General features: G+C 38.4%; 1 protein-coding gene across 1 annotated transcript in view; it reads left to right on the top strand.

Moving 5' to 3' along the window:
* The first annotated feature begins 6558 nt into the window (after positions 1-6558).
* Positions 6559-26036, top strand: part of LOC117000262 (vitellogenin-1-like) — a 43083-nt gene continuing 23605 nt past the window's right edge. Inside the window, exons 1-13 of the mRNA XM_033067761.1 lie at positions 6559-6598; positions 6910-6930; positions 7164-7315; positions 9733-9984; positions 12128-12289; positions 12972-13123; positions 15831-15981; positions 16077-16234; positions 16335-16500; positions 17568-17690; positions 19243-19461; positions 21468-21685; positions 21765-21862. Coding sequence (XP_032923652.1) covers positions 6559-6598; positions 6910-6930; positions 7164-7315; positions 9733-9984; positions 12128-12289; positions 12972-13123; positions 15831-15981; positions 16077-16234; positions 16335-16500; positions 17568-17690; positions 19243-19461; positions 21468-21685; positions 21765-21862 — 1912 coding nt within the window. The remainder of the gene's footprint in view (positions 6599-6909; positions 6931-7163; positions 7316-9732; positions 9985-12127; positions 12290-12971; positions 13124-15830; positions 15982-16076; positions 16235-16334; positions 16501-17567; positions 17691-19242; positions 19462-21467; positions 21686-21764; positions 21863-26036) is intronic.

The raw sequence follows: 26036 nt of genomic DNA, 5'->3' as shown, positions 1-26036 counted from the left end.
CATTTAATTGCAGCTACATCCATTTATTCCAGAAGAAATTCAGCCAGTGAACTAATTGCAAATAAATTTTCAGGGGGGAAGGAAAGTCAGCAAGACAAAACTGCAGAAAATATCCATGGAACCTCTCTGGCTTCATTCCATTGCCTTCTCCAAAGTATTAAAAATTTATAAATAAGTCCAATTTAAGTTTTGAGATTGACATTATTTGTTATCAGTGCAAGTATTCCTTGAAAATTAAATTTAGAAGTTTGTCCCTCAGTTATTTTCCTTTGAAAACCATGAAAATAACAATCTTCCTAGTGTTCTTTCCAAAGCTGAGAAAAAGGAAATTAATTTAGGTATTATTATTAAAAAACAATTAAATAGTTAAAAATTTGGATGGTTTCTGAAATAAAGTTCTCATATAGCATTTTTAATGTTCTGAGAGGTGCCCATGCTAGAGCAGATTTTGAAGGCCTGTCCGTACTGAGAACTGTTTTACTCCTTGAGTGTTTGCACTGAAGTTACAGTGAATTCTCAAAGAGCAAATTAGTGTCAGCATTCACTAGATACAGCTCCAGTTAAACTCCATGAACAGATTGCATTAACTTCAGTGCAGGGTACAGAGAGCAGGGGCCTGCCTTTAACTTCTTCCTATATTTCTATTTAAAAGTCGTGAAAATAGAATTTGAGTAGTTACACATCAAGGCTGCACATGCCACACTGGAGAATAGAATTTTAGTGATATATGTTCCTCTTGCAGGAAAAGAGAGTCTTTATCATGAGTGTTAGATGTGTAAGACCAGTCAAATGGTTAAGAGATTTTCTGCAAGATGGGAGGAAATGCAGCTGTGTAAATGTGCAAGGCAGTGGCCTGGACCTGCATCCAGATCCGACTCCTCCTGGATATACCAATTTGTTCAGACTTAATTCTTTATACTAGGGGGATTAAATTAAATCTTTATGGTCTTAGCCAAAGGTGTGTTCAAGAGTTAGTTTGCCCTCTGATTTTTATGGGCAATGTTGAACCATAATGCTGCAGTCCTTGATAAGCAGGTATGAATATCAGTGTTCCATTTAATACTTTATCTGTAACTGGCTTATACAGAAAATATTATCATGATTAATGCATATTGTTGTGGGAATAACTTAGCGACTTTCTTTTACACTGATGAAACATAGTGCTCAATTTATTGCTGAACTAACTTTCACACTAACTTAAAAACAAAATAAGTTCTTATTTGAATGTGATTAGGCCTTTTATACTTTGGAAGTCATAGTCATTCATTAAATACTGGTAGGTGATTTTGCCTTTTTTTACCTATTTCATGAGGGTAAAGTCAATGCCTGTTGTTTAAACTGGCTGGGTATTATCTGCTCCTTCCTTAGGAATAATACACAGCTTATCTTATCTGACCCATGACCTAATGTCACAGTGACCCAGTGCTGTGACACTAAGGTTTTCACCTCATATATTCCACACCGAGAGTAAATTCATAGTGAGCTTCCTCCTGACAACATAAACCTGTCTTACTCTGGCAGTAGAAAGGGATGATCCAGACCCATCCTCTTCTTGCAGTGGTTCTGTGATATAAAGGAATATGTTACTAAGATGAAGGTCCATGAAAAAACAATCATTATACCTATGAATATTAACTTCTAAGAAAAAGTCAGTGCTTTCTCCTTCATTCTTAAAAAAAAAATGCACATTTTGGGTGGGACCACAATATAAGTAATAATTTTTAGAAATCATTACATATTTTTGCAACTCCATATATTGAAAATAAATAAATTCTCCTTTCTTAGGAGAATCTGAAGTTTTGCAGTGTAACACTTGGACTGTTGTAAAGAAAAAAGAATTTTCTTCTTTTTAAAATTCTTTCACCACTGCCTTGGGCATTGTTCCTCCAGGAATAGAAAGGCATCCTCATGCAGTATGGCAGAGGGTCATTTTTCAGAAAGTTGTTTTCTGAAGTGGCAGCTCTTTTGTGTGTTCACAGTGCCTCCTAAAAAAAGGGTTGTGATGCTGAGTAGGCTAAACCAGGTGCTCTCCCTCTTCCTGAGGTACATGGGGTGGTCTGGGCTCTCCCCACCTTCCTGCAGCAGTGCCCACACTTTATACAGTCACAGTCCATCACAATAAACATTACACAAATTACACTTGTAGCCAAGCACACACTGCCAGCAGCACCTGAGGGCACAGAGCTCCCTGTGTCCTGTCTGTGCTGTCACCATTGCACCCCCAAAGTGACTGAGCTGGACTCCTGGCACGGCTGAATTTCAGGGCTGCCTGGTTTCCTGTCAGCACCGGCCCCACAGGAGCTAATCACTCTGTGACCATGAAGTCTAAGGGTTAAGATAAACTTATTAGTTATCTTCTAGTGCAATGGAATTACATAGCAAACACCAGTCCTCAAATATGACGTGACTCAAACTTCAGATGCAAGCTGTCTAACATTTAACCCTACTGAATGGCTTGGGAAATAAAATAGCCTGAAAGGGGAGGGGAAATCCTGAAGCCACTGCATCAGTATGCTGGCTGATGAGCCAATGATGATAGCCACAGAGGTGGACTGTCAAGCTTCAGGATGTGTTTTCCATATTTGAATACAAATAAAAACCTTTGAGCTTCTTAGTAAAACTAAGTGGTATCGAAACAATCTGTTTTCAGATTGAGAATGTCAGAGTTAGACTGCACATTCCTCTTTTTAATTTCATTCTTTTATCTGGAAATGACAGGCAATGCATGCTTGGCCTTAGGAAAAGTCTCACCAGCTACTTCACAAAATGCACCAAAATGTGGCTTTATTTTAGCAGCATATATTAGCAAAAATCAAATTTATCAAAATAAAACTCTACAGCTATTCTATAAATCTAGACCAACAGTATCTTTTGAACCATGCATACATCAAAAGCTAGACAACACATAAATGGCATTTCTACCTGTTTTAGTTTTCAAACTTTGTATCCAATTCTCCGTCATCACTCCATCGGTGGTGTGCCAGCATCAAACTGGGAAAACACTTAAAAAAAAAAAAAAAACAGCAAAAAAAAACCAACCAAAAGAAATACCCCTTTTAAAGCAATCTAATGGAAAAAAATCCTTTTGTGAGTGTACTAGAATCAGCATATGGCAATTTAAGCCAACCTAGAACACATTCTTATTCATTAGATGATGTCTCTGGAGAGAATATCAAACATAATCTGGGAGGCTATGCCACAGTTACAAATGCTGGATATTTTGAGCAAAAAATTCAAGGAGTGAATGTTAAATATGAAATAGGTGTGAAGCTTCCTTTTAAAAATCTTTGGAAATGAGGAAAACTGAAGGCTAAAAATCTCTTCACCAACTGATTGTATCTATTTTAACCGGCTATGGTTGCCTGGGAGCTGTTTGGCTAATCTCTGCTTTGTCATTAGGCTATACATTAGCAGGATGGAAATGGCACCACTGCACCATAATTCAGCAATGTGAATACAGAGCTAGGAGTGTGCAGAGCTATCAGTGGCACTACAACAGCAGATAATAAGACTCTGTTACTCAAGCAGAATGTGTTATGTAAAGACAATTGCTGTGTAGAAGCAATAGCTCTAATCAGGTTAATTAGGCTGTATTCATGTTTCATTTATGGTGCAAGTGCCCTGTAAAATCAAAGCACTCTACCTCCTCTTACTGTACTCCTTACACAGCCATCACATTCTCTGTAACACTCATCACCATATATTTTCTTCTTTAAAAGAAAAACATCCCAAGATACTTCCCATTGCTTTTTAACAATTCCTTATCTTCATTGTTTATTCCTAAAAGAAGAAAAAAAGGAAAATATACAGGTTTTGTATAAAACCTCTGCCCACATTAAATTTTCTTCCTCTGCAACCAAATTAGGCACTTGGAAATTGGTTGTGGAGGGCCTGTTTGATTGTGGATTATTTATTTTTAATGGGTTTTCTTGCTCACTAACATGACCTGTTGAATGTCTAAGAAAAATTGTATTGCCTTTAAAAAGCGTGGCTCTTACCTTTCCTCCTTTTATCCATTTCCTTAAAATGAAAGATCTCCTGTTTATTCCCTCAGAACTAGCTGGAATGATGTGCCTACTTTGAAGGAAGGATTTAGAGCTCAGTGCTGTGACCCTCACACTCTAGCTGTGTCTCCTCTCTACTTACTGCGTTTGTTCAGTAGTTCCTTTAAAGTAATAATGGGTACAACAATTCTGAGATCACTTTCCTTTCTCCACCAAGAAAACAAGCCTGGGTAGAGAGGAGTTATTAAAAAGAGAGAGTACATTCTCTAAATGAAGAGAAAATGGCAGCCTGCACCATCTTAATTATTATAGTTGTTATTTTAGCAATCAGGTATCCACCTGCTGATTGTAAGCTTAGATTCAGTGTTCTTCATTAGAAAAAAGAAATGCAGTGTTTTCACTACCCATTTAGAACAAATTTATTCATGCTACACCTTAATTATAAAACCTTTTATTAAACTTGGAAAATGCTATGGTTCTGCTTTAATATGTATGTGTCCCTCACACAGTATTTCAATGAGCTATTGGTAACAATGTTTAAATAAATATTCTTTCTCATACAGTTCTGTATATATCTAACTTTATCTTATACATTCAGCCCTGTGCAATGGAGGTAGTTGAGCTCAATACGATAGCACAATATTACTGCAGAGGTCAAGCTGTGGCATTGATGAGCAGTGTCACAAAAGCAGGGTGATCAAAGCAGGAGTTTTGCATGTTATCACTTACACTATTAATTTGCTGCTGCGTATTTACTTCCATTCTGGCTGCAAAAAACGTAACTGTTTGTGAGGAATTTCTGACTACATCTCACAGCACCAAAGTGTGCTGCTGGATTTCACAGGGCTCACAAACATGGTGTGTCTTGTCATAGCTCACAGGACTTAGTCCCCTAGGAGAAAACATCAAGGAGAATCTGTGTGCACTTAATTTTTCATCACCTGAGCTCACATTGAACCAAAACCATAATTATTAATCTCTTTTAATGGTTCATATGTCTACTGTATATTTAAATATTTTACTAGACAGTTTTCATTTCAGGGAAGGTCTGACTACCCATACAATTCTGTATCACTCCCTTCATGAAGGAAAGCTGTGATGTTAAAATCCTCGAGGTTTCAGGAGGTCTCTGAAGTGAAGGAGCCCTCACTTGCCTCTTGTGGAGCAGTGATGGAGTAGAGGGACCATGCAACTGCATCCCTGACTCCAGCTCAGGTGCTCTGGCACCACAATAATGAAGTTCATTATTCCTCAGTCAGATGGCATCACTCCAAGTAAATGAAGCAATAATGTAAAGGACTGTTTGATGGGGTCTGCAGCAAATGTGTCTCAGGACCCAGGTCTAGGTTTCATCCTTCTCCTCCCTGATGGATAGCACCAGCAGAGAATCCTTGTTCCCCTCCTGAAGGATAAGGTCTGGCTGCTTGACTTAGTGCAGTATTAGTGCAGTATATGTGTTGCAGCTTCCACAGCCTCACAGAAATACCAGGTATGCATTCCTGAGCTCTCCCTCCTGCCCCCTCAGTAACCTTTGTACGCAGGTGCTTTTTTAAATGATATTTAATTTATCATTTGAACAAAAGACAAGCTTAAATTCAAAGTAAATGTTAAACACTTGCAAAAAATTATGTATAACTGAAGTTAGGGAGCAAACTCCCTCCTGAAATAATTTTGCTAAGGATTGATCTAAATGTTATTGCTACAAGTGAGAAATTCTGGATATGTTTCCCCAAGAGTGACAGCAGCAAAAGCCCCATGAGAACCTACTGAGAAGCTCCCAATTCTCCCAACTCACTGAGGTCCTGCTGGAAATGCAACTCACTTCTTATTAGATTCTTCTTAGAAACAAAGAGATTAATTTCCCTCCTGTTTTCATAGTATAAACTTTCACTATTATCCACAGACTAATGTGATGGTCATACTGACAAGTTTTGTCTTTCCAGGTGTGGGTAACAAGATATGCTTGCAAAGACAGATGTGGCAGATACCACAGAAAGGCAGTTTCTCATTGCATGCCTATGAGCTGGAAGGTGTCTCAAGCCTAAACCTGTAAACTACTTTACTCCTCTAAAAGTAAAGTTTCAAGGTTTGTCTCTAAAGCAGTGACCCTTATGAAGAGTAAAATATCAGGAGATTGAAGACATGACTGAAAGAAAGCTAAATTATTTCAGTTAAGATGGAGGAACTATATTTGTATAATTTAAATTTTAGGAGGTTTTTTCTGTATAAATAGAATGTCAAGAAATGGGGGAAATTGCAAGCAGGATATTTTGAAAATGAAATCTCTTTTCAAGCATACACCTGCCAAGGTGTCCTGACGAATTTCACAGGGCTCACAAACGTGGTGAACTACATAGAAAGTAAGGGAGCTGAAATCAGGAGGTGATTTGAAGTTGTCAGCATTCATGACCTCAGAAATGTTTATTTTTTGGTTGATCAATATGCATTCTAGAATACACTTATTTGTCAAACCAATGTGCCAAAGGAAACATGTGATATCACATGCCTTTATAAAAGAGAAACCCATCACCCTCACCTTTACTTTATCCCCATCATGAGGGGCTTGATATTAGCCCTGGTTTTAACCCTGGTGGGTAAGTATCTAAATTATCTGCTTTGGTGAATTAAAATTGCATATTTAGGAAAAGGTCTCAGAATCTAAATATAGTTCACTTGCAGTCATGAACTTTAACATGTTATAGAAAAAATATTTTATTCTTTTGTTGTTTCAAGAAAAATAAAAGGATTTGGCTGACACTGAAATAAAAGTGAAGTTAATTAGAAAGGGTTATGCTATATGTGCAAGATGAGATATAGTCTTCTATACTACAATGCATTAACATTTTGGGGTTGTTGGGGTTTTTTTTCTTTTTTGTTTCATTCCTCTATTTTTCTTCTTTTTCAGGGAGCCAGCATCTTAATTACCGTAAGTAATTTTCCTATTAACTAATAAAATGATAATGACTGAAATTAAAAATAGAATCTGAAAAGCGTATCAAGGTTTAATATAGCTTTACAACAGCTAAATTTGTTCAGGTGCAATGCAAAAATGAACAAATTAATCTCTTTTTTTTTTGTTGTTCCATACATTCTAATGCAGATATTTTCATATGTTCTGTACATTCTGTATAATATTTTATGGGAACCATTTCTTTGCAGAACCTGATTTCAGTGAAAACAAGGTTTATATATTTGATTATGAAACCACGCTACTCAGTGGACTTCCAGAGAAAGGACTTGCAAGAGCTGGAATAAAAATAAAAAGTAAAGTGGAAATAAGTGGTATTGGGCCAAAACTTTGTCTTATTAGGGTAAGAAAATTTATTCAATTTGAAAGGTAAAATTCTCATCATATTTAGCTTCTTTTTTAAGCTTTTGTGAAGTAATTAGGTTTCATCATGTGTTGTGCTTACTCAGGGATAATATAACTAACACTGTTATTTTTTATCCAGTGCCCTAAATTCTATTTGCACTTTGCAAGGTAATTCTCAGCTCAAGCCAGCCTTGGGCTTGAAGGATTTCTTCTGCTTTGTGGTCAGGGAGACAACAGAATGTAATTTGAAATGCACAATAATTTATTACTGGATCAATCCAATTGTTTCAAACTGTACAACATAGAATTATTTAATCAACTGATTTCATAACCAGCAGACAAAAGGCAATAAAACATGCGACAGTAGTCGCATGTGACTCAATATTTAGCATAATTAATGTCATCCTTCTTTTTTCTGAAGGGTCCTGAGTGACATTCTTTGTCATCCTCAGTTGTATAATTTTACTGCTTGCTGAGTAATTACTGAGAGTTTTGATTATGTGAAATACACTTTTGTCTTTAACAGCAGCCTATACCTACTTATAATAGTAGGTTTCTTTACACAAACTCCACTTAGTCTTGTGTACACAGGAAAGCAAAGTGATGTTTTTAAAAGCTTTAATTTGTGGAAAACTTTAGATTAAAAAGACTGGTGACTGTCTGATAAGTGCTTGAAAATGTTGTAGCCTTGCAGCCTGAATTAGTCTGCTGCTACTAGATATTTTTGTAAGTTCAAATTATAATAGATCTAGATGGGAAATATTGCTTTTCCATAACATCTGTAAGGGGATGGATTTCAAAACAAAAAAAGCCAAGGAAATAAGAGTCATGCATTTGCAGTGGTGAGTAGAAAGTTTCCCTGCCAGACACAAGGCAGAAGCAGTCTTGTCCTTATCCCACATCCTCCTTCATTCCTGCCTAAATAGCTCTTGGTGTGCCAGGGTTGCTCTTCACCAAAATTGACTCCTGTTCTCTAAAACTTTCTAACATAATTTTACTGGTGTTACTGCATTTGTGAAAAGTTTCCATTTCAGAAATAATTTCAGGCAAGAAAAGGAGAAAAGTGAGGGGAAAAAAAAACATAAAAAAAAAAACTTTTTGGGCAAGTTCTGAGTTAAAGGTAATAGTACATTTATTCCCTTCTTCTCTGGGAAAAGTTTATTTTGCTGCTGTTATATTTAAATTAGACAGTTTGGAGGGATGGTTCAGGGAATTAAACTTTCATCTGCAGCCTACTAGTTCACATTCAGCCCAAACAAAAAGCTGTGTTCCCTGGGCAGTTTCCGGCTGACAATTTTTTCATCACAAACCTACAAGTAAGAATTGCCAGCTGTGTTCAAAACCAAGCAGACAGCCTAAGTCCTGCCTGGGCCCCAAGGGCTGGGGAAAACTACCTCGCCCTGACCCTGCAGAGCAGTCCCCAACCTGCCTGTATGCAATGTGCCAGAAGCATGTCCAAGAGGCAGCATGAGGGATTTGCTCTCTAACAGCCTTCCCTGTAAGCTTCAGTTACTGGGGTTGGCAGTGATCTCCACCAACAATAACAAAAATAAATATGAAAGTGCAGTCTCCAGCGATTTGCTGTATGAGGATTTAGTTTGTGTGGCTTTTTGAGAAATTAATCCGTGTCTTGCACCACATCACCAGCCTGAGGTGTCAGAGAAAAGTCTCTTTAAATTGTCAAAATATATAGAAGGGAAGGGTCCTCTGAGAAACTAAACTAAACATGCCTGTTCCCATGGGGCAGGAATTATTCAAGTTATGCATAGTTTAGCACAACTTTCTACATGTTTGGAGGTTGAGGCTGGAGCATGAAGTGCAGAGTGGGGTTGGAGCCTTGCCTCAGCCTTTGGTTCCACAGCAAAACACGTAGGGAGGGACAATTTCTGTAATCTGCTGTCCACTGCTCAAACGGATTCTGCATGTCTGGCTGGCCTAGAGGCCATGTGTTTATTAGTTTCAGATTGCTGCCTGCACTCTGTGACCCCAGTGAGGGAAATTACAGAGTTCACAACAGGAGTTAATGATGCTTCATGCAACATTAACTTTCTCCTGCAATTTCCTGCAGATCTTCCATACTACTTTTGAGTAGCAACCTGCTTCATGTGGCTCTTCTCTGGCTCATTTCTTTGCGCAAGTCAACCTTTGGCAATATGGATTGTCTGTGAAACAGAATAGAGTGCAGTGGCTGTGGAAATACCGGCCATTTGCAGTGCTCTCTTTCCTTTTGTATACAGAAATATGTGTATCGACACTAGTTATGCTAAATTTCAACTCCTAAGTTTCCCCTTCGAAAAGGCTTTGTGTTATTTAAAAGTGTATTTTTGATATCGTTAAAGCTGTAGGTGCTTATGTGTATTGAAAAAAGGTAACTGGAGACCAAAAAGGAGGAATTTTGCTCGCCCTGTGTTGCAGGTTCACTCGATCGAAGCCGCAGAGTACAACGGTGTCTGGCCCACGAGCTTCTTCTCCCGATCTCTGAAACTCACCCAGATCCTCACTGGGCAGCTCAGCAGCCCCATCAAGTTCGAGTACAGCAATGGCCACGTTGGGAACATCATGGCTCCTGATTCTGTCTCAGATGATGCTCTCAACATCTACAGAGGGATCATGAACATGCTGGAGCTGAGCATAAAGAAGACACAGAATTCATACAGTTTACAGGAGGTGAGTTTTGGGTTTGGCCATTTTGTTGGCTTTGTAAATAAACAAACTTTCACTTCAGAGTCTTCTACTACATTTTCTGAATTCATCCTTGACATAAATTTCACTTCTAAGAAAGACCTAAGCTTGGTCATATGATTAAGTTTCATATGGGACAACATTTGGTGGAGATATACTTTTAAACAAGACAACAGAAGAGCATATTTTTAAACTGGTTGAGGAAAGTACTTCAGAAAATGCATTTGCAGAATTAAACCCTTAGAAAATCTGGCTTGGGATTTCAGAGAAAATAAACTGTGAAAAATAAAACCTACATAAAATGTGAACACTGTATAAAACAAGCTTAAAAATACAGTTTAATATTAGAGTCAAAATAACAGTAATTTGACTTTTTCTACCAATCACGTATACTTTAATCTCTTCTAGCTCTTCTTTTAGGAAGAAAATAGTATATATGTCAGAACTTTACTGTAACAGCTTTGACAGTTGCAGTTGATGCTCTGTTGGAATTTTCCACTGTTTTTCAAGTTTTAATATATTAGTCAAGGTCAATCATCTGATATTACTATTCACCACAGAAATTGCAATGTGTTTCATTTTTGTGAAACCATATTTACATTGATTAGACTACATACAATTCAGAGATCAGCAAAAACCTTCAAATTATTGTCCTTTCATTTTATTTTTATTGAAACTATAGACCAGACTAACTCTAATTTTTTTTAAATTTATTTTTATGTAAGTGCAGTTGTTTCTGGGAAAGGAACTAGGTGATTTAATTTTTTTCACGCTGTTTTCTGCACATAAAATCCGGGTGGTGATGTTGGATATTCTGCAACACTATTTTCTCATATCTAGTTTCACATCTTAATTCTTTCTAATTCAGTTAGCAATATGTTCTACTCTCACTGCTAGGCAATAGATGTGACTTCACCTCCTACAGTAATTTCCACGCTTTCTTTGCTTTTCTCAGACAGAAACTGATTAATGAGCTTTAGCACTCTTGCTTGACAATCTTGAGTCACTCTGCAAAGGAAGATAAACATTATTAGCCCCAAAATCTGAGCTGCAGAGAGGTTTAAAGGACTAACTTAGCAAAGTGCGCATCCCATCCTGTGGATTCAGGGTATCTGAGCTAGCCATAAACTGCACACAGCCATGAAGTTCAGCTAGGCAGGAGTCCACTTCATCCCACTGAATATTCTGGGCTGGATGTTCCCATTTAGACTCTGGATGTCTCTCCCATACCCTGCAATGTGCAGAGACCCACACCTGTATTTGCAGAGTACAAGACTTTCAGAAAGCTTGGGCAATTCCTATTTGTTGCCTTTGCCAAGGACACAGTGTCCCAGGGAATTCTGTTGAGCTGAAGATGAAGTGGGTGCGTCTTGTTTCGTAAATGCCACGTGACCATTTGAGTGCTCTCACAGAGCCCAGAGCTGGTCTCTGCACTAGCTATGCTATGAATAACAATAATAAAAAATCATGAAAATAAGTCTTCCTCCTAAAATGCAATCAAGCATTTTTCGTCTACAAAAATCTCACTGACTGTGGAGACTTAAAAGCTCTCATAAATGCATATGCTCAAAATATTATTGAAGAGCTCAGCTAAAACTGTGAGCTCAAGAAGACCCACAATCAAAACTCCGTTATCCTGAAATTCTCTTTAATTATTGCTGGTCATACTGTGACAGAACACTTGATATTGCAAGGCCTGTTGCATAGGCATTTGTAAGCTGTCTGTAAAAGCAAGATTTGAAGGCAGAATGTCATCTCCAACCTTGAAACACTTTGCTGTTCAGATTTCATTCTAACTCATCAAATTATTTTTACACTTTTTTATTAATATTCCTCAAATCATAATTCATCAGTATCAGCTATAATGAAAATTGTTACTACCCTTTCCTGAGGCTCCAAGTGAAATTTTGGGGAGATTTAGTTCTCTCTGTGTAACTCTGATTTGGCTTACTAAAGACCTGTACACTGAAAAAAAGAGGCAAAAGCAATGGTCATCATGATTTTGCTTCTGAAAAGTATAAGGAAAAATAAAGCATTATTTCCATTAGTAATTTTGAAAATGCAGAATTAAACAGGCAATTTCATGTGCTGAAGTGAACTTCTCTGATCCTCTTCTCATTTTTGGCAGGCTGGGATTGGAGGTATTTGTAACACAACTTACGCAATTCAGGAAAACAAGAGAGCAAGCCTAGTCTATGTGGCCAAATCCAAGGACCTGAACAGCTGTGAAGAGAAGGTTCAAATTGTCACAGGTTCAGCATACACTCAACCATGCAAGATCTGCCAGCAGGTAAATCAGAGTGGTATTATGTATATGTATTCTATATTCTTATGCAGAACACCATTTGGTATCCACACAATCTCTTCATTTGAAATACTAAAAATGAGAGAAGAATCAGATCTGCTATATCCAGTTGTCAGTATTTTCTTTCTGTATGAAAATGATCCCACAGAGAAGCAGAGGTTGAAGTTGCACACTGCCATGTGCTGCAAGCACACTTGAGCTAGCTCAAGCTATCTGGCTTGGAAACCATTAATTATCAGCATGAGTTCAGCTACTCTGTTGAGTAAAAAAATAGTCACGATGTCCATTTTCTGCTATTCAAGACAGGTACTGCTGCATTTTGTTATAATCCTGTCTTTGAAATAAAAAATTGTGTGGTTTATACAGCTGCTCTCCTTGGAAAATTTGTCTGCTTCTCAAGGGAATGACCAATTACTTACATTTGGGAAAAGGAAAAAGCAGCTAACACTTCTTAGCAGTGAAAGTAATGGAGACAGGCAGCGTGCCTGACCTCTCCCATGGAAGTGAGCACACAGAATTCACATTGCTTGCTCTTATGGCCAATGAACAAAACAGCCCTGGAAAATAAATGGGTTGAAGTGGGTGATGTAATAGCCTCTACTCACAGAATTTCAAAGTTCAATGACTTTTTATTTTCTTTGTTTCATTGCTTTTTTATATTATAAAGAGGAACAAGAATTCCCGTGCAACTGCTACTTACAATTACAAAATTAAATATACACGTAGTGAAGCTGTAATTACACAAGCTGATGTCGAGGAAATCCACCAGTTTGCACCCTTCAACGAGATAACAGGAGGAAATGCTATCGTAGAAGCAAGGTACCATACATATTCCTTTAATTCAGCAACTCAGAAATCTGAGTGAAGGTCCATAAGTGAAATAAATCCTTTACTTCCACAGCCTATTGTTTGCCGCTATTTAATTACATGAAATCCCAAACACCTCATAAAAACAACCTTCACTGTTAGTTGTAAATCTGAAACATGCACATCACTATCCAAATTTTGTTAGCTAAACTTGGCAGGACTTGACTGTTTTATTTCTCAGGGATATTTGATTTATGCCATAAAAGCCAAAACAAATGTAATTCCATCTGAGAAATTGTGAACTAATATATTTGAAGTAAAATACTTTGAAAGACAGTTACTCAGGAAAGAGAGTTCCCTGGAAAATAATAATGCAGTAAGAGATCCATGGAGACTAGTTCATAAGAAACCTAGATAGGACTTTGGATTCCTAAATACCATGGGCAGCTTGCAAATCTCCCATCAAAACTGTTTCGTGATAGGAAATTGAGTTTTATTGCAAAACAATTGGGCACAAGGCATGTTAAATGCATTTGCTTTTTCACAGCAAATGTTGCATATTTCTTAAAGAAATTTGGAGCAAAAGAAGAGTATGGTTGTCTATGAAATTGTGTCCCTAGCTCAAAGTGATCAAAGTTTCAGTATTTGAAAATTTGTTCATCTATCAAATTCATTTACTGAGAAAATTTTCAGTTGCCTATTTAGTTATGGACTCTCCTTACTGACGGGAGAGGCTTTTTGCATAAATATCACAGTGCAGAAGGTGTTCTTATTCCCACTCTGCAGCTGTTGTAATCTTCACTGCCCCATTAGCTTCTGCAAGGATCTATTGGTATAATATACAGTTTTGGAAACAGCAAGATCAGAAAGTTTTTGTTCACTGATTAACTTCATTTATATAATGAACATGTTCAATTTCACTAACCAAACAAAACTAAACAAAAAGCCAAAACAAACAAACAAGCAAATAACAAACAAAAATGAAAGTGGCTTTACTGTCTTATGCAATCAAGGTGTAGATAGACACAACTGCAGTGCTTTTATGAAATTATAGGTTTTTGTGAGTCACCATTAGTCTGGAGACAATGGACTTATGATGCTTTACACTCTCCTGCTGCAACCTGTAGAGATTGTCTTCACTAAGATTTTTCTCAGCTCTCGGAAGGGTAGTACCTTTACTTTTCCCATTTTCTCTGCGTTTTTATCATTACCCAGCTGAAGGGGACAAATATAAGATAGTTGGGAAAATGTGACTATCTCACTCAAGTCTCAGAAGTTATTTCCACAATGCATTCTCTGTTAAAAATAATAATCGATCAAGGCCTTAAAGCACTTGGAGCTGAGTTTCAGACCTGCTCAGCATATGACTCTTGCAGCACCTTTCAAGGCCAAGAGAGGTTTTACTATTGCTTCACCATTGTAATCCTATCTTTAGCATTCATTTGCTCTTCTCTTCAGAATACAGCATTTTCCCATCTATTCTAGACAGATATATCTCTTCCCAAAACAATGAAAATGAAGACATAATGGATTCATCATGCTTTGAAAGGGGGAGTTAAAATCTGCCCAAGAGTACCTGATGTTATACTTACTAACCCAAATGCCCTTCAATAATATTGTATAAAATTTCAAGAGAGGAAAAAATCTCTACTGATTCTGTATCAGTATCTATTCAAATTCCATTGGCTTGTCTGTAAAGCAGTTATATGCTATTTTTCTGCAGCAGTTCTCTGCAATCCATATGGAAGGAGTGAATAGAAATGATACAGAAGATCATAGAGATTCCAAAATAAACACACCAATTTTCTACAGAGATTTTGAGCGACTCTGCAGCACAGCAATATTGCTTTTGGAATGTTTTCAGTTGTTCAGTACAAATGCCTAACTTTATTATAGTGTCCTAAATGACCCATTTTAAACATAACTGGTAGGATAGGCTGCATCTCTTCAGCTGTAAATGTAAAAAGATAGCTAATATTTACAAAGACAGTCTCTCATTGGAGTTATTCTTAATAACAGATGATAAAGGTTCGTTGCTTCTTAAAAACTTTTCAAAAGGTTGAGCACTTTTCCAAATACTAATCCTGAGTTTATGTGGCCCTTTTTGTTTGGTAAATCCAGTTTAAAGCTTCATGAGAACCTTCTTTTGTAGTCCCCAGGATATTCAACTTACCAAATAAAATGGGGAGGGAATTGTAATAGTTCAAGTAAAAAGATTGTAGCATTTCTTATTGTATCTAAAAACTTTCAATTCCATTTGAAGCTTCCAGGAGAGACATAGACATAACAACTTTCATTAACTTCTCAAAATGTTTATATTAAATTATAATTTCTGAGCAAGTTTCCATCTGTGTTTTTCTGCAGTCCATAGTTTACTCCTTAAGACACAACATGTACTTCCTGTGGTATTCTTCAGGTCCAGCTTCTCACCTGCCTCTTCTGTAAATTCTCAAACCAGGTTATTCCCAAAGGAAGGCAAAGCCTGGCTCCGATCTGAGCCCTGCTGTGCAAGTGCACACCTCAGAGTATGGTTCTGAGCAGCATGTCCAAATGCATCTGTCTGTAAATATCTTTGCCCTCAATAAAAAAAACATTTTATAGTTGCATTACAATATGGGGAAGCAGAATTACTGTGGTTTGGTTTGTTTGTTTTTTGGGTTTTTTTTTTAGTTTGTACCCTGTATCTTGTGATGTTTTCTTCCTGGGTTCTCCATTCCAGGCAAAAACTTGTTTTGACTGATGTGCAGAAGCAGAGAGCAGAGGTTCCACCAAAAGAGTACCAGAATCGTGGGTCTCTTCGGTATCAGTTTGGCAGTGAATTGCTCCAGCTTCCTGTCCACTTATTCCAAATAACAGATGTGGAAAGCCAGGTAAAGCCCAACCACTGGACAGATTGTTGGAGATTTAAATCTATGCATGTGGGAAACAATGTGAGTGAGCTTCCTGCATTTTCATCTTTCTGCAGATAGAGGAATGCCTGCAAGAATTAGTAGAGGCCAGCTCTGACCAGCTGCCCAGTGATGCACCAGCAAAAGCCCTCAAGCTTCTGCACCTCTTCCGTGCAGCAAGCAAGGAGAATTACGAGTCGGTGTGGAAGCAATTCTCCAGTCGGCCAGCGTACAGGTACAGGGAGTAAAGGTGGTGCTGCTTCTGCTGGGGACCCTCTGGAGGGCCTGTGCTCAGAGGCAGAATTGGAAAATGCTGCTTGCCTTTCCCGTTACAGGCGCCACATTTTGGATATAATCCCTGCAGTGGCCAGTCACCGCGCACTCAGGTTCCTGCGGCATAAGATGGAAAGGCAGGAGCTCTCCAGCTGGGAAGTGACTCAAACGGTGCTGGTGGCTCTGCACTCCAGCAGCCCAACTCAGGATGTGATGGAGGAAGCCACGGTAGGATTCTCTAAACACTCCCAAATCACTCATTGCTGATTCTAGCATCCGTTGTATTTATTTCTTTGACAAGGTAGCAAAAGCTTTGAAAATATAAAGGTTTTATATCCTCTAGCGAGGTTGAAAGAGTTTTGTTTCCTGAGTGTCTTAAGGAGAGGAGAATGCAAATCAAAAGGGCAAAAATTAGTCTGGAATGAAACAGGAAATAAAGACTAAAATACCCCTCAGGGACAGAGGTTATTGATGCAAGCAGTGGCTTCTAGTCTCTCTTTTTCCAAATGTACTTTATAGTTCTATCAGATTAGATATCTGTCTACAAAGACAAGGGAGCAAGAAATACATATTTGTTATATCCACATATTTGTCCTAATTGACCTAGAAGGATGGGTAGGAATTTGAAATGAACTGTCGAAACCAAGGGAATTAAGTCAATGTGAAGGCCATGTAGGAGAAAGTCTGATTATTTTTGCAAATTTTTTTTGCATATATAGGGTTTAATCCCAGTCTCAGATGCAAGAACTTATCTCTGCCTACCCCAGGTAGAGACAATAAACTGCAGACGGGAATTTTAGCCTCAGTTAAAGCCATGACAACCCAGCTGTTACTGTGTGCTGGTGCTCTGCTTCCCACACAAGAAACCAGTGGGTTGGTGCTTCCTGTCAGCTCCTACATTTATAAAAAATATTCCTGTCTGCCCAAGTAGTGAGGTCCATTCACAACAAATCTCAAATTCACTGTACCTATAGCTGAGGCAATCATAAAACATGATGAATGTTTTTTCAGTAATGTGCATTTTTCCATTCCATAACTGGGTGATCTCTTCACTTTGGATTATAGGCTATGCCAAATTTAAATCTGAAACACAGTAAAAGATCTGCCTTCCAGATGTTACTTGGAATTACTTTACAATTACACTGTCAAATACAGTACTATCCACAGATTAACTGAAAATCCATCAACAAAATAAATATCAAAAGCCTGGTTTTGTCTTTCATTGAGCAGAAACACATTTTTCCATAGTGTTTCTCTTCATTAACGGTAGTAATGAACAACTGCCTTCTCCCCAGCTCATTGTAAAGAATCACTGCCCTCGCTCCAGCTCTGTGCTTGGGAAGGTTTGCCACCTCAGCTACGCGTCACTGTGCCACAAACAGTGCTCCTCCTCCGACTCCTGCTCCGAATGCCTCCAGGTAACCGCATTGTTATTCACCATTTTAAAGAAAAATTAGGCCTTGAGTTCTTTTTTCATTATTCAGAAAGCTGTATTTCACTTCACTACAGTGTTTCCTTTGGGGAAAGGAACCCCAGTTGGTTAAACACAGCATTTTTATCTTTAGATTAGCACACAAAAGAGAGTGAGAGGAAGAAGCAAACAATTCATAGCACTTTCTATCTGAGTTTCTCTGAGTGCTTTATTGCCAATTATTAATGAAGTCCCGTGACATTGCTCAAAAATACTTTAAATATAGGTATTATGCATATTTATAAATTAACTGACACAAAAGCCCAGGTTTTTGTCAGAATTAATGTATCCCAGCCAGAAGCAGAGCCCAGTCATCAGCATAGGCTACAAGGCGGTTATAACAGCAGTGACACCCTCCCTGTTCTACACTGCTTTTAATCAGCAACCCTCAAAACGATTTGAGTAGTCATTAAATAGCATTTCCCAGTTCTAAAAATGCATGTCATGTTTTATAGGGGCCAACCACTCAGCCAGTAACAGGGAGGGAAAGAGAAATGTGTGCTTGGCACACGTCAATCCTCCATCCCCAGCGAGAGCAGGGTGTTCCAAACACACTGTGTGCCTGACATTATGTTTTCCCTGTAGTACACAGGCATGGCCAACATTCCTACAAACGTCTCCTGTGTTACAATTGCTACCAATGCTCTTGAGCTAATTAAATCTGAGAAGCCCTGTGCCAGAGAACAAGAATTCTTTCCCAGAGCAAATGATTGTTTAGGCTTATTCAATGCATTTCAGATGTCCTTTCATTTCATTAGTAATATCAAGACGGTTTCTGCACCACCAAGGGATCTCAAATGTGGTATTTTAAAGTACATAATCTATATTGAAATTATTCTCTAACATCTCAGTTTCTTTTTTAGAGCCATTTGTTATCATTTAAAACTGGTATCTATTTAGATTTAGCTCTTTGCTCTTATTCAGCCTTCAGACAGCTACCTCTAATGTTGCCACACTAATGGAAATGTGATCCAGTTGCTTACAATGAAGGCTGTAAAATGACCTGATTTTTTGTCAGTGATCTCATTTCCCATCTATTAATCCACACTGAACAGAAGCTGTCATAGCTGCTTAAGGGCACCACCACCAGCCATACCTTCAGGAATCCTTTTTAAGGGTCTGAAGATTTAACTGTATCTGTATTTTTGCACCTGTCTTCAACCATGAGAGAGATGTTCAAGCAGCATTATTTCAGGGTTCCCAACTTACCCTGAAAGGCAGTGAACTCTAGGTCCTGGCCATTTTATTTTCCTTTAAAAATCTTTCTCAATAACTTTAAGGTGTAGTTATAAAGAAGCTGTTCATTGCAGCTTTCTTGGCTATACTTGTTCTATGAATAAAATGTTCTATTCATGAGGGGAAAAAAATAATTTGAAAATATTTAAAATAAATGACTTGAACAAACTGAATTTATGGAAGTCAAACCCCAGAACAGGCTGGTGGATGGAATTTAGATAAGAACTGGAATTGAACTCAACAGTTTTGTTTTCATTTTTCAGCTTCTTCATGGTTTTGCAGGAGAGGCATTGAGCAAGTCTAGCACAGAAGACATTTCCCTGGCTTTGAAAGCCCTTGGGAATGTAGGACATCCAGCCAGCATCAAGCACATCAAGAAGTTTTTGCCAGGATATGCAGCTGGTGCTTCAGATTTGCCACTCAGGGTCCATGCGACTGCTGTGATGGCCCTGAAAAACATAGGCCTGAAGGACCCCAAAATGGTAAGGAAAAAAGCTGCCTCCTTTGCCCTTGTGACTTCCACTTACAAGGCTACTAATAGATAATGGGCAGTGTGGGAAAAACAGATCTTTTTTTCAAACATTATCTTTTTAAAAATACTTAGCCATTCCTTGGTAGGCATGTCTTATTTCTTTTGGCATTAACCTCCAGTATTTCAGACTGCAACAAAAAAATCCCATTAAACGGGTACATTCATTGTTATTGAAGACAAATCTGTATTTCCATTGGAAACATTTCGTTTCCAAGGACATTAGACATAAAACTAAATTATTGACCCAAATGTGTTTAGCGCTACTTCACCTTCTGTATGTGAGAGAACCACAAAACAAGGTTTTCAGAGAATTGACATTTAATACTGAGTGTCACATCTAATTGTAATTCAAGACTAGATTTTATTGTAAATAGATACCAGGGGTTTGCATCCTAATTACAAATTTACAGACATTGTGCGGGCTTAAGTCATAAACAGAACATTTACTAAATGTGACTTTTGTCCCTGAGATAATTGTTAGAACTCACACACAATGCCTACACCAGCCTACTCTCATCTACCACAGACATCACTTTACAATCACTTCCACTTTGAAGAAATCTGCTTTTAAAAGGAAACCTTTTTGAGGTTCACAAGACTTTTTCCTGATGTTGAATTGTTTTGCTTTATATAAGTACATTCTTACTATAAAAAGTAAAATAAAAGCTTTCATTAACTATTCACCTACTAATCAGTGTTTCCATTATACTCATTTTTTGCATGTGCTTCCCAGTTTGAGTGCACATATTGGTCCAGAGATAATAGTGTGCCAGGGTATGCTTTTAACCAAAAGAATAAAGAAACAATTTAGTGGTGTGCAGGAGTTGGATGGGGAAATATAGGCAAGGGAAGGTAGAGAATTGCTAGTTAAAGTGTTTGCTGGGGAAGAAAAAAAGCTAATTTGGTTCTTGAGAAGAACATTGCATATGTGATTGCTTTTGGCCTGGTTTTCCACAGGTGCCCCAGACCACTCAGTTTTGTTTTCTATGTATTTTCTTTGGAGAAGATTGATCTGGAACAACTTGATGATTGTGACCACTTTTTATTGTCCAAAAAACAGTTTAATGCCTGGTTGCAGCTAGGTACACACATATTTGGATTGAACATACTTAATTCTTGACCATTTTCATTGTTTAATTTTAAAAGGCTCAATTAGGCCTACTGCATCTTTGTCACCTCTTCCACATTGGCATTTGATAATCAACATACTCAAATTAATAACACCAGTCAGTTTCCAAAGTTTGCTGTAGTTTCCTAGGTCATTCTTCACTGCAGCTCATGGATGTGCACTCTCCCAGGCAGGACGGGGCTCTGCAGAAAGTTTGCCAGAGCAGTGGCACATGATCCACACCCATTTCAAAGTTAGAGCCAAAAGCTCCAGTGCCTCCCTGGACACTGCAAAGGTTCTAGTACAAAATTGATCTTGGTAGTGAATATTGCTGAGGGCAAACACATCAACCACAAGTACTACTACGGAAATTACGTTTATTGCATTAAATTTTGGTTTACACTGCCTATATGGCATAGAGATGTCTGGTAATAAATTGGGTTTTGTTTAATTTTTATTCTATTATTTATCAGAAAGTACCCCAGAAGAACACATTATTAGAAATAAGATGTACCTTTATGCATAGGGATAAGTGATCACTGAAATCACTTCTCAGGTATGCAATGGATTCCTGAAATCTCTTTTACCTACAGTGGGATAGCTCAAAAAGGGATAAAAGACTTTGTGTTATCCAGTGAAGTTCCTTGGCTTTGATCATGTAGGAAGACAGACTACATTACCATAATGCCTCTTCCAGCCCTCAAATCATGAAACAGTGTTGCCATAATAATTAAATAATCCAAATTTTTACTGTGCTGGTGATGAAACAGATCATTCAGTGGTGTTGGTTGGTTATTAATAAAATGTTCAAAAACACAAATAAAACTGGATATATCTATTATTTTCAGGTCCAGACTATTACCCTTGAGATTCTTCTGAATCAAAAAATTCATCCTCGAATCCGAATGTTAGCTGCAGCAGTTTTGCTTGAAACCAAGCCAGGTGTTCCAGTCGTGATGACATTGGCTGATGCTGTGCTGAAGGAACCCAGCATGCAAGTGGCAAGTTTCATCTACTCTCACCTGAGGGCCCTGGGTAGAAGCACAGCTCCAGATCTTCAAGTGGTGTAAGGGAAATTCCTTTCCTAGAAGAAACACTTGTTGCAAGCTAATGGAGATGTTAATGAGCTCACCGAACTTTTTCAGGGCTTCTGCCTGCAGAATGGCTGTCAGAGCACTAAGTCCCAAATTTGACAAATCTGGATATCAGTTCAGCAAGGTTTTCCGCTTCAGTATCTTTAAAGGTAAGATCCAGAAGAATTTGTAGGGAAATATATACTGGTGAATATGTGGGAAAAATATTGTACAGTATGAGAGTTCAATTCTCCTAGTCAGCTGGTGGGCTGCATGTTGTTCCTCTGTATTTTCCTATCTTCAGTGAAAAAAATATAAGAATCTCAGGCTCTCCATATGAAGAGTGTTTAGGTCCCTGTGTGTTTTGCATTGTACACTGCCAGCATGAAATTACCAGAGGGCTCGTGGGGCTCTAACCCTCTGTTTTCATTAGTCAGGGAGGCACATGCTCCTGTATCAAATGCCATATTCTCAGTGGTGCTTAACAATTTCATACCATTGTTCGCACCAAACAAACAGAAGGGACCTAAATTACTGCTGAAGTGGATTAATTTCTACCCATGTTGAACATCTAATACTCAGGCTGCATTCAAATGTGATGCTAAAAACTCTCCACCCCAACAGTTGTGCCCAGTGAAATAGAAACCTCTGCAAACATTCAGATGTGACAATTCATTGCACCCATGAGTAGCTACACCAGGTTTATTGTCTAAAGATATTTCTTGCATCTTCTTACCAAGATTCTTTACTAGAATGAGCAGATCCATGTAGGGTATCTGGAGACTGGCCAGTTACATCAGAATAGCACATAAAAATGTAGTTAAAGCAGGGAAGGACCAGATTAGAAGACAGGTTCTTGCTTAGCCACACGGTAGCTTTTGCTATTTCCCATGTATGTTATTTTTCTCAGTATATTTTTTAAAGCAATTCCCCTATGTAAATGGCCATGACAGCCTCAGTGATTTGGCATATGTAGCTGGCAGACTGGGGAGATTATAGCTCCAAACACAGTCTCTTTACACATGCTGTTTATCTATCAGCAGTTATATGTTTTTAGCACTTCTGTTATTCACTGGTATGTGTTAAGATTCTTTTCAAAGTAATCAATATTAAGAGACTCTGAAACATCTGAAATCAACAGTGATGAGAGTACAAGTACTTCTGCCTCCTTTTTGGAGACAGGGTGTGGTTTGTAAATATCATTATTGTCTTGCTCCAATATCCTGGGTTTTACATGACCATTTAATGTACTCTATAATAGAAATAAATGTAATACATGCTGCAAGAATCACAGTAATATACTATACATGTGCTTGCTACCTCAGTGATGGAGACAGTAAGTGCCCAAAGAAACACAGTCACTAATATATATCATGTGAACTTTTGTACTACTTAAAACACATTCAGGGATAGATACATTTTCTGTTAACATGAAGATATGTGTTTCTTGGTTTATGCACACATTTTGTCCTCTAATTTTTGCTTTTAAAATTAAGCCATCTAAATTTTCACACAGTGAGAAAGAAGGGTGCATTATGTATGAGGGATGCTGGCAGGGAGCTGTGTGAAATGGAATACTTTATTTTGGCTGTAGCCTGGAAATGCAGAACATCAGGGAATAGTTGTTATTTCCTGGTGAAGACCATTGTCAGTAATTTGGCTACCATGGATAGGTAGGTCCTCATCCTGAAGAATAAAAAAAACAAGATCTTTTTCTCGCACATGTTAATCTTAGACTTGTATAACTCAGCTAAATTAAGTCAATCTCCTACTACACTAGTATGGGAAGAGGATCCATCCTCCAGCTTTCTAATTTGATTTGTCTCCACTAGCCACAGGTAAAATGTGTTTCTGTGAGTCCATTCTGGAGGAGTTACCATAGTGACGGCTGTAATGCAGTACCTATTTCCTTGATAAAAACAAAAATCTGCCCTCAGCATCACAGATCTTTGTGGTGCTCAATGCTGAATTTTTAATGACCGGCAATAATGTCAGCTGAATCTCTTTCTAATCTGGAATTTGTCACACATGGCCACCATAAATAGGGCTTCATGCTCTACTCATTGCTACTGAAATCAAAGGCGTGACTCAGGTTCTGCTCAGTGTCAGGACTGTGAAAATCTGACTCTCAATATGCACAGATTCATATAATTAAATGTATACTAATGTTTATATGTACCAAAGACTACTTTTTTTGCTAAGTTTTCCCTCATCTTTGGGGCAAGATATTTAATCAGACACATGCAAGTGTCATCAAAGTCTCACAGTGAAATGACAAATATATTATTGAAGCATTAGCATTATGTAAGGCCTGAGGTATGGAAAATATTCCTGCTCTCTTCATGTCAATGAATTCTATACAATCATTTAATCATTTATAAGCAATACTTCTTATTAAGTATCAGGAAGTACCATGGACTTTTTAACTAATGGGTTTTGTGGTAAGGACATAAAAGATGGCTTTAACAAATTCACTTAAAGCACTGTGCCTCAGTTTTAGTGTCCTGTCCACGAAACACCTGGCATTGTTTTGGCTAAGCTCATGCAGAGAAAAACTAGTCTTTGCATTTCCAAGTTTCCTGTCAACTCACTACTAATGTCCCAATGTGGAACCACTTTGGTTTTGGTTGGGGTTTTTTTTGTTTTTTTTTTTTTTTTTCAGTAGGATCACCATTACTATCTACTGAATGTTCTCCAGTTACTACTCTGACAAAAGTGGGGTGGCATAAATGCCTGTCTTGATTGCAGGAGTTGTTTCTGAATCTCGTGTGTTGTAGATAGACAATGCCCAGCACTTTGGATAGCACAGTAGATTCATACAGCAAAACAGTGAAAGCAAGTGGTAAATTACAGTTCATACAATGGTGTAGAAACAGGAGAGGAAGGGCTAGAAGGAAGCACAACACAGATTCCTACAAATCCTCAGCCTTGTTCCTCTTGGAACCTAGGGAAACTTAGAAAAGCAGTGGGATTACTTTAGCTCATAAAACAGGACAGGATATAACTATGCCAGGACTGGGAAGAATTCCTGGCTGTGCTCTGCACTGGTTATCTCTACCTAAGAACATTACAGATGATAAATCTAAGTAGAGAAATAAATAGAAACAAACAGTTTGCTCAAAGTTCACTCAATAGTCAACAATAATTTAATAATTGGTGCATTTCATGAAAGGGTTACAGCACATGGAGCTAGATTTATTAAATAGTCATTGACTCATTTGAGAGACAAATCTGTAGCTCACCATCTGTCCTTATAGGACATCTGCATTACTTTCCCTAAACTACTAGCAAAGGATGGCAACTCTGTTTTAATTTCTTATCTCCTTTGTGAAGGTGCTCTAAATGATGTCTCATAAAAGCATTTCATAAGCTGATTTTACAGGGTGTGACTAGATGTAAATGGTATGGACAGGCATATTTTCCATACTTGGAGAAGCTCAAGAGGTGGGCCCATAGGAATCTCAGGAGGTTTAACATGACCAGTGCAAGATGCTGCGTGTGGGTCAGGGCAACCCTCCGTATCAGTCCAGGCTGGGGAATGAACAGATCAAAAGAAGCCCTGCCAAGAAGGAGCCAGGGTGCTGGAGAAAGAGAGCCTGGACATGAGCCAGCCATGGGCACTTGCAGCCTAGAAGCCAATCGTGCCCTGGGCTGCTGCAAAATAAGCCTGACCAGCAGGACAAGGGGGAAATTCTGCACCTGTCCTCTGTTCATGCGAGACCCCACCTGCAGTGCTGCATCCAGCTCTGGGGCCCTCAGCACAGGAAGGGCATGGACCTGCTGGAGAAATTCTGAAGGAGACCAGCAAGATGATCAGATGGGTTGAGCACCTCTCCTGTCCGGAAAGGCCAAGAGAATCATTCAGTCTGGAGAAGAGGCAGCCCTGGGGTGGCCTGGTTGTGGCCTTCCAGCACCTGAAGGGAGTGTGCAAGAGACCTGGAGAGGGGCTTTGCACAGACACATGGAGTGACAGGATAAGGGGAAATGTGTTCAATCTGAAAGGGAGTCAGTTTATATTAGATATTAAGAAGAAATTCTTTACTGTGAGGGTGATAAGACACTGGTACAGCTTGCCCAGAGAAGTGTGGATGCCCCAATTCTAGAAATATTCAAGGCCAGGTTGGATGAGGATTTGAACAAACCGGTGTACTGGAGGGTGCCCTTGCCCATGGCAGGAGGTTGGAAGTGGATGATCCTTGAGGTCCCTTTCACCCCAAAACATGCTATGATTGTATGATATAACAGAAGCAGCTGGAAAAATGGCATAACCTCCATGCAATGATCAGTGAGCTTGTAGCTTTGACCATTATTAGTTTAAAAATTCAGAATATTTTGTTTATAACT

This window comes from Catharus ustulatus, chromosome 9 (assembly GCF_009819885.2).
Source record: "Catharus ustulatus isolate bCatUst1 chromosome 9, bCatUst1.pri.v2, whole genome shotgun sequence".
Lineage (NCBI taxonomy): Eukaryota > Metazoa > Chordata > Aves > Passeriformes > Turdidae > Catharus > Catharus ustulatus.
This window is presented reverse-complemented; position numbering and strand designations above follow the sequence as displayed.